Source organism: Eumetopias jubatus, unplaced genomic scaffold (genome assembly GCF_037043125.1).
Source record: "Eumetopias jubatus isolate StellerSeaLion01/CBP00866 unplaced genomic scaffold, mEumJub1_p1.0 scaffold_5, whole genome shotgun sequence".
Lineage (NCBI taxonomy): Eukaryota > Metazoa > Chordata > Mammalia > Carnivora > Otariidae > Eumetopias > Eumetopias jubatus.
Genome location: NW_028274811.1, coordinates 53,199,485 through 53,209,212, shown reverse-complemented (window position 1 = coordinate 53,209,212; position 9,728 = coordinate 53,199,485). Strand labels below are relative to the sequence as shown.

Genomic DNA, 9,728 nt, shown 5'->3' with positions numbered 1-9,728 from the left:
AACACCTTATCTTCTTCTCTCATAGTGAGGTATGATGGGGAGAAGATAGACAAGAGATGCTCTGAAGTAATTTCTAATATCCAAATGAAAATACCAATTGCCTTGTTTTTTCTAGTTGAGTCTGATTTCTAACCCATTCTATACAAACAATAAAATATAACAGTTATCACGTACCTGAGTTGCTGAACTGCCAATACTCTCAGAAGGAGTATCAACAACCCTTGGAGATGGAAGCTGATCAGAGGACTCTTGGATTTTTTTCTGGCTTTCAGTGAGTGGATTTGATCTTTTCAAATTCTTTCTTGGTATAGGTATAAGAGGTTTTAGACGTTTCTTATTATAAACCTGAGTAGGTTCATCAGACTCCAAACTATTCTTTGAACATATTAAAGACAAAAATCCCAGGGGTCTTCTGCCAGGTCTAGAAATGCAAATGTAAAGATATTCAAGAATATCCAGGAAGATACACTCCTAATACCAACTTCTTTCCGTGAATGCTAAAATGGCACAGGTGATACCACATTAGTGGTATCAACATATCTACTAAAAATCATTATTATTTTGATCATTATATACCAGCAGCTGTTATACCATCATACCAGCATATGCCAATGCAGATTTTCTACCTAAAAAGTTAGTTTCAGCACTTAAAGTTAAGCTCTTGTTACACGGAATGTGTATTTATCTGAAGAGTCCTAAAAAAATGTTCACTACTGAATTTCCTTTGATAAAACTCCTTCCCTTTACATTACTGACAAAGGGATATGTTTATAAAACATCATCCTTAGTAGTGAACTTAGTCTTTACATATATGTTATATCCGTTGCATACAGGTTACATTTACCCGTTGAGAAAGAGAAATGGAGAGAAACATTTGTTAAAGATCATCTCACGGTACCTGGATAATGGGGTTTTTGAAGATGATGGGATGCTATCCATTTGTTCAGACTTCGAAGCAGCACAAGTTCTCTCCTCCTTATCAGACACACTCCTCTCATCCTGAGGTAACTGAGATGTACTTTTTTCTATATGTGTATCTGTTACTTTATCAGGAGATCCAGATCCTATACTCTGAAAAGTTGGTTCAAGTTGCTCTTTCTGAGGTTCTGGAGTTGTATGTGTGCTTCCTGAGGTAGGGAAGATACCTTGTTCCTTGTAAGACTCCCCTTCAAAAAACAAAGAGAAATCATAAGCACAGAGAACACATATTGAAATTTATATATCCGACTGAACTGCAATATTTGAAGGAAAGAAATCATGACATTCTATCATAAACCTATTCTAATAAGAGTAAGCTAAATTATAAATTATTAATATGTAAGTCATCTGGACTATTAAGAACATTGTAGCTGGTAAAAAAAAGTATGATTAGAATACTTTTTTCTGCTCCGCAGGAAGCCTGCTTCTCCCTCTCCCATTCCCCCTGCCAGTGTTCCCTCTCTCGCTGTGTCTCTCTCTGTCAAATAAATAAAATTTAAAAAAAAAATCTTAGAATACTTTTTCATTCAGATACAAAATAGTCCTATCAACATATTTTGACCTAGAAAATCTTTCTCGACAAATATATCTTCAACTAGCAAAATGAGAGTTATCACTTTCTGATCTCTGGGTAAACTTAAGGAACTATATAAAAACTCTTTTATCATAAGCTCAGCTAATTCCTAAAATATAATTGTTAAGCTTTTACAGGAAATCCTGTAGCCACATGGTTTTCTATTAATTATAGGATTAAAGTAGCTTCGTATGGCTATAGGAGTGCCAAATCCAAGATCTCAGCTGGAGAGAAAAACTTCTAATAATAAAAGCAAGATTCTTAGAGAAAGTGAGCAATACTCTTCTCTAATTCCAAATTTGAATAGAGGCATCAAAAACAGATAAATGTAATCACATTAAAATTTATTTCACTCACCTGTTTCCTCAGAAACATTTATCATTTCCTTTGAACACACCTGTTTTAAGAAAATTACCAAAAAAATTAAAAATCCTTTTATCAAGTAAATCTTTCTTTCTTTTTTTTTTTTTAAAGATTTTATTTATTTATTCATGAGAGACAGAGAGAGAGAGAGAGAGAGGCAGAGGGAGAAGCAGGCTCCCAAGGAGCAGGGAGCCCGATGCGGGACTCGATCCCAGGACCCTGGGATCATGACCTGAGCCGAAGGCAGACGCTTAACCATCTGAGCCACCCAGGCGCCCTAAATCTTTCTTTCTTTCTTTCTTTTTTAATAAAGAAAGCATGTACCTCCCAGAAACCCCTAGCATAAAAGATGTCTTATGGAAATTCTACCAACATTTATGAAAAACACATTGCTACTGCTACTTAAAATGTTCCAGAGCACGGCAAAAGAGGAAAAGTTTTCAAATGCTTTTTATAAACTAATATTAATATCAATTCCAATTCCGGGGCGCATGGGTGGCTCAGTCATTAAGCATCTGCCTTTGGCTCAGGTCATGATCCCGGGGCCCTGGGATCGAGCCCCACATTGGGCTCCCTGCTCAGCGGGAAGCCTGCTTCTCCTCTCCCACTCCCCCTGCTTGTGGGGGCTTTAATTTATTATTAAACAAATAAATAAAATCTTTAATATATATATATATTAACTGCAATCCCAATTACAACCAGTACAAAAATATCAAATATAATAGTACAAGCATAATTCAGCAACACATCAAAAGACTAACATCATAATCAAGCAGAACTGTCTCAGGAATGCAAAGATAATTCAATATGTGAACTAGTATAATTCAACTGAACTGGGGAGAAAAATCATACCCCCATCTCTCTGTTTATGGGGAAAGTGTCCAATAATATTCATGCTTAAAAAAAAAGACATTTTCTTAACACCATAAACTATAATTACTGCAATTCAAAACCAGCATCCCACTTCATAAACACTGGAAATATTTGCATTTAAATCAGGGATAAGAAAAAGATGTCTACTATCAGGACTATTTTCTGATATTTTTTGAGTTTTATTAGCTTATATAGAAAAGAGAAAGAAATTAAAGGTATACCAAGTATATGAGAAGGATTAAAATTGTATTTACAGATGATATGACTGTTTACTTAGAAAACCCAACAGAATCAAGTGAAAAATTACTGTATATGATAAGGGGAATTGAGTAAGCTCTCTACATAGAAAAGAATTCAATGATAACTGCAATAAACAAGATAAAATTCTTAGGAGATAACCTAGTAAGAAATGGACCAGAATTTAAAAGAAGAAGAACTGAAAATACCACTGAGACATAAAAGAATAATTAATCAAATGGAAAGACATACGTTTTTGGATTAAAAAAAATCCAACATGACAATGCTGACATCAACTTTCCCTGTTAACTGGTCAAGTTAATATGATCCTAATTTAAGTATCAGTATCAATAGTGTTTTTTTTTTAAGCTCTGAACAAGCAAATTCTAAAATTAACATAAACTTTAGGACATATACCCAACTAGGAAAAACTTGAAAAAAAAAATAAAATTACGTGCAGGGGAGAGAGAAACTTTCCATTTAAGATAGCAAAGTATTTAAAAACTACAGTAATTTAAAACACTGGGACACTGGCCCCAGAACAAATAAGTGAATCTCAAAGTAGAAGAAAATTCAGGAGGTATACCCAAATACATATGGGACTTAATATCCAGTAAGTGGAATTTTAAATCAGTGGAGAAAAAATGAATTATTCAACAAATGGTGCTGGGACTACTAGGTAGGCACCTGGAGAACATGAAGTTGGTTCCACTCTTCCTAACACCAAAATAAATTCTAAACAAATCATTAATGTTAACTCTTAAAAATTTACACTAAATCTCAAGGTAGATTTTCAATGTATAACACAGTCCCCAGAAGCCATACATAAAAAGAATGATAAATGGGATTACATAAAAATAAAAAATGTTTGCATGTCTATGTGAATGCAGTATGTGTGCATTCTAGAATTTACAATTATAACTTCAACATTTTATAAGCATTTTTTTATTGTTAGAATGCTGAAAACCAAGTTTAAAAAATAAAAATCACAAATAAGCTCAAAGACATTATACTGTTCTTATATACTCACATCAATGTACATCTATCATTTTTTTTAAAGATTTTTTATTTATTTATTTGACAGAGAGATACACAGCAAGAGAGGGAACACAAGCAGGGGGAGTGGGAGAGGGAGAAGCAGGCTTCCCGCTGAGCCATCTGAGCCACCCAGGTGCCCCTATATCTATCATTTTTAAATGGCTTATTATAAACTGGTAGCCTAGTTTTGCATATAGTAATGTACTATCATCCTTTCCCTATGTCACTGAATATACTTTTAAAACAGAACAATGTTTGGGGCGCCTGGGTGGCTCAGTCGTTAAAGCGTCTGCCTTTGGCTCAGGTCCTGATCCCGGGGTCCTGGGATCGAACCCCACATGGGGCTCCCTGCTCAGTGGGGAGCCTGTTTCTCCCTTTGCCTCGCCTGCCACTACCCCTACTTGTGCGCTATCTCTGTCCAATAAATAAGTAAAATCTTTAAATAAATAAGTAAATAAACAAACAGAACAGAACAATGTTTGCAAGGAATGCTGATAAATTGATGAAACTGGGTGACTGATACAGAGGGATGCGTTATACTTCCATGTGTATCTTTTTAAATGCTTGAAAATTTTCATATTAAAAAATCAGGGCACCTGGTTGGCTCAGTGGATAGAGCATGTGACTCTTGACCTTGGGGCTGTAAATTTAAGCCCTGCGATGGGTGTAAAGATTGCTTAAAAATAAAATCTTAACCGCACCCCCCCCCAAAATCAACCACAAAAAGTCTGCAAGAAAAAAAACACAAAAAGTAGAGTCAAAGGACAAAGTAGGGAAAAATATATGCAACTCATTCATGGACATACATAACATAAGAGTTCCTCCAAATCTCTATGTAAAAGATCAGCAACACAACTGAAAAATAGCTGAAGAATACAAAGTCATTTCACAAAGAAAGGAATACAAAAGACTCCTAAGCATATAAAAGACGTTCAGCCTTACTCATAATAAGAAAAATTAAAACCATCCTGTGATACCATCTTCTACCTATCAGGTATACAAGGATCCACTGCCTCTGTTGTCTACTCTCACCAAAGGACTACTGGTTTTCAACTGTCCCTTTGAGACTATAGATTCTAAATCAACTTTTCCAAAAATAAATTAACTAATTAACTCTTCCACAGTGTAGCTACACAGTGAGATAAATTATCATGAGTACTAGAAACAAAAACAAGGGGGTGCTAAGAAACCTTTAACATTGTGGCTGTTGATCAAACCTGCATACTATCTTCAGGCTTCCCTGAGGTAGTGATGACTGAGATAAAGACGTTTGTATGTTTGGCAAGAAAATGTTTCATAAAAAGATAATAAAAAAAAATGCCCTGGGACATGAAGAAATATGGTGCATTGAAAGACGGCCAATATGGTTAGAGAGTGAGGCACAAGGTGAGATCAGAGACAGAAATGGGCCAAATAGAGGGCCTTTAAGGTTCTGGTTTTTCCTCCTAAGAGCAATGCATAGCTTTAAGTATTATGATAATAGTGATGATGATACTACTATTACTATTTTACACAACGGAAAACTCACTCACAGAGACAACATATCCTGACTCAGGTCCCACAGCTGTCAAAGGGTACAGCCAGGATCCAGATTTACAAGATGCTTTTGGCCTTTTTTGAGCCAATAACAAAAAACTAGGAATGGGTTTCCTAATTAACGTCCATCAATTTTCACGTAGAACTATTGGAAATGAGAATCCAAAATCGGTTTTAGCTGGATTATTTGTGGTGAAAAGTATCAGAACTATCTTCATATAAAGAGGCTAAAGGAAGAAACAGAAATGTATCTGTTGTAATAGGACCATCTTATTTGCTTGATGATTCTATCTTACCTCAGAGGTATGATTTTGACAATCATCTCCTGAAGTGAGCAAACTTTTTTTGGCAGGAGGAACATGGTTACTTTCATCAAGCATACAGTGAAATCTCTTCCTAGATATAAGATCCAAATTAGCAGGAGGAGGCTTTTCAGAACCATCTTTTCCAGAATCAGATAAACACATGGTATCCTGACCAACTGAAGTTACTGGAAAACTAATAGAAAATGCAAACATATGAAATTAGCAAATCAGAAGCTACTTAATGAAGTAAAAGGCTGAGCTATTCCAGTGAAAACTGCCAAAAAAACTTCCAAGTAACTAATATATACATGGCCAAGGTCACAAAAATGTTAGTTTTGCGATCCATTCATACTTAAAAACTTGCAACTTAAATTCTGTAATACTGAATTAAATCCAAGGTATAAAAATACCGTTTTCCTTGTCTATAAAGTTAAAATTTTAATCTAAAATGCCTCTTACTAATATAAATGCCTTCAACATCTAATGCTACTTGACAGAGAATTAAGCACCTTAACCAATGACTGTAAAATACAACAATTCTATAGTAAGGAATTTAAAAAGCAGTATTAAAATATACAGAAATGGGGCGCCTGGGTGGCTCAGTTGGTTAAGTGTCTGACTCTTGATCTCAGGTCTTGCTTGATCTCAGGGTTGTGAGTTCAAGCCCTATGTTGGGCTCCACGCTGGGCGTGGAAGCCTACTTAAAAAAAAAAAAAAACACACACACACACACAGAAATGTTATCCTTCTTGCAACTTCTGTGAATGAATATTTATTTCAGACTTTAAAATATATAAGCTTACAAAGTAACCACACACTTTTAATAGATGACATTTTATAATCCAAATTGCTAAATTTTTTTAGCTTTCAAAATACTTAAGATACCAAACAAGTTTCATACAAAAGTATTATATTATACATTTAAATGGCAGCTTTATCAGGTTATATATAAAATCAGTAATTTCTTCTCTAACTTAACATATAATTATTAAATAAGATCTTTGGGACAATTACAAATAATGCTGGTGAACAGCTTATTCAGTCAATACTATTCAATTCATAAAGCACCTTTCCTCCTAGCAAAAACAGTTTAGGTCCCAGGTGATATATGGAAGTGTTGAATCCCCATACTTCACACCAGAAACTAATATTGCACTGTATTTAACTAAATGGAATTTAAACAGGTTAGCTCATTCATTACCTCATGTCACTCCTTTCTTCTGTATTCACGGATTTGATCAATATGGGTGCTGGCAGTAAAGGGTTTGGCATTAACTGTGCAGTGGTATCACTAAATTCTTCTACAGCATTGGTTGGGATTTCCACCAGAGTTAAAATGAATGCTTGTTCATCCTCACCATCTTGATGTACATTAGCAACTAGATTCACTATCAAAGTTTAAAAGTTAATAATGAAAAGCTGAACTATGAAAATCATTAATTTATTACATTTCTAAGAAGTCTCACTACAACTTATCCCCATGAATAAAAAGCAAATTACACCCATAAAAGTAAAAAGTAATTTCAAAAAGGATAAAGACGGTTCACTATAGAGGGGATTTATAATTCTGAATAACAAACTGTTCCATAAAATACTTCAAGTTTTTTTGTTTTTAATTTAAGACTGTCACAGACTAAAAAACTATTTTGTTTTTCCATAGTCAAATGAGGTAGAGAAGTAAAAGCTGTACTATTCAGTTCTGTGGTACTTTATTGAAGCACATTATCATACCTGCTAAGTCTTGAGAACTGATTACATTCTCTTGTTGGACTTCCAGCATACTAGTTGGTGTACCCTAAAAAAATTTTTAAAAATTAAAATGCAAAATGGGGTTGACCAAATTTTAGTTTTAAAAAATTTTCCAGACAACTGGATATAATAAGAATTATTATTTCAAAACTCAACTTTTTTTAAACGTTTTGAAACTTTTAGTTGTACCAATAACTTTTGATTCATTTATATAACCATATATGCACCAAGAAATTCTGGCTAAACTGTTAAATATGTGAATTTTATGAAATTATTTTTGAAGTAACAGGAAAGGGAGATTCAAACCTTCACTCTACCCCATTACAGCAGATCTTGTACTATTAGTAGGTGACATCTGAATGGAAGCAAACTGCCCGTCTCCTTGCCTCCAACACAGCTCCTTTGAATCTGTTTTCCACAAAATTGCCAACCCTGTATTCCCTAAAATGCAATTCTTATTGTAATTCTCTACTGCTTAAAATCTTCAAACTTTCAGGGGCACCTGGGTGGCTCAGTCGTTAAGCATCTGCCTTTGGCTCAGGTCATGATCCCAGGGTCCTGGGATCGAGCCCTGCATGGGGTTCGTTGCTCGGCAGGGAGCCTGTTTCTACCTCTCCCACTCCCCCTGCTTGTGTTCCCTCTCTAGCTGTCTCTCTCTCTGTTAAATAAATAAAATCTTTAAAAAAAAATTTAAAAAAAACTTCAAACTTTCATTTTGTAACCAACAATGTCAGTAATTGATTCAGGCAAGCATCACCAATGGATACTAAAACTACTGGGTATTGGGCACCTGGGTGGCTCAGTCGGTTAAGCAGCTGCCTTCAGCTCAGGTTATGATCCCAGGGTCCTGGGATCGAGCCCCGCATTGGGCTCCCTGCTCAGCGGGAAGCCTGCTTCTCCCCCTCCCTCTGCCTGCCGCTCCCCCTGCTTGTACTCTCTCAATCTCTCATTCTGTATCAAATAAATAAAATCTTTAAAAAAAACAAAACAAAACAAAAAACTACTGGGTAGAAGGTTGCTGGGTCTAAAATAACTTACTAACACAGTGTGCAAAAGATGCTGTTAAATGGAGAAATCTGGCAGGCACTTACATGCCTGAGGTGATGAAGACAACAACACCTAGGTAATAATTGTGCCAAACACTGTTCAATCTGAATCTAGTAACAGGGAAGACGAACAAAAATCCAGATTGTGAATTAGCCTGCAATGTCAAGTTCACAGAAGAGGGAAAAGAAGAACTACTCTAGATGAAAAGAGAATAAGGAGAATGACAACTAAATGCAGTATGAGAGCCCTGGTTGAAACTGTGTATTACATATTATTTTTAAATCAATATTAGATAGTATGGTAATACTGTGACAACAGTATCATCATTTCTGTATTAGAAACATCCTTAGTATCAAATTCAAGCTGGAGTATGTATGGGTGAAGGCTCATGTCTGCAACTTTCAAATGGTTCAGTTTCTTAAAAAGTATCTATCTACAGAGATGGAGAGCATGACAGAATAAGCAAATGAAGCAAAATGTTAATAATCAATAAATCTATATAGAGGGTCTATGAGAATTCTATTTAAGATTTTTGCAGGGGCGCCTGGGTGGCTCAGTCATTAAGCGTCTGCCTTTGGCTCGAGTCATGGTCCCAGGATCCTGGGATCAAACCCCGCACTGGGCTCCTTGCTCAGCAGGAAGCCTGCTTCTCCGTCTCCCACTCCCCCTGCTGTGTTCCCTCTCTTGCTGTGTCTCTCTGTCAAATAAATAAATAAAATCTTAAAAAAAAAAAAAAAGATCTTTGCAACTCTCAAACGAGTTTGAAATTATTTCAAAATAAAAAGTAAAAATAAACAAGCTGGAGGTTAGGGAAAATCCCGTAAATTTTGATATAGCCCAAACTCTAGCAAATCATAAAAACTCCTTTGATGATCTGCTCCCGGGATACCTAGCTCACTCATCTTTAACTACTTCTTCATTTATATCCTACTCATAACTACTTAGTCCCTGAATATGAAGTGCTGTTTCACACTTATTCTTTACACATGATCCTCTCCCTTTAACTGGTTAATTTACCTGTTCTTCTA

The 9,728-nt window shown here is 35.5% G+C and overlaps 1 protein-coding gene across 1 annotated transcript in view; it reads right to left on the bottom strand.

The window, feature by feature from the left end:
* BDP1 (BDP1 general transcription factor IIIB subunit) overlaps nucleotides 1-9,728 on the bottom strand; it is an 87,179-nt gene that overhangs the window by 7,493 nt on the left and 69,958 nt on the right. Inside the window, exons 33-38 of the mRNA XM_028089637.2 lie at nucleotides 7,636-7,699; nucleotides 7,106-7,292; nucleotides 5,896-6,097; nucleotides 1,910-1,949; nucleotides 899-1,166; nucleotides 175-421 (exon numbers count right to left, since the gene is read on the bottom strand). Of these exons, the coding sequence (XP_027945438.1) occupies nucleotides 175-421; nucleotides 899-1,166; nucleotides 1,910-1,949; nucleotides 5,896-6,097; nucleotides 7,106-7,292; nucleotides 7,636-7,699 (1,008 nt within the window). The remainder of the gene's footprint in view (nucleotides 1-174; nucleotides 422-898; nucleotides 1,167-1,909; nucleotides 1,950-5,895; nucleotides 6,098-7,105; nucleotides 7,293-7,635; nucleotides 7,700-9,728) is intronic.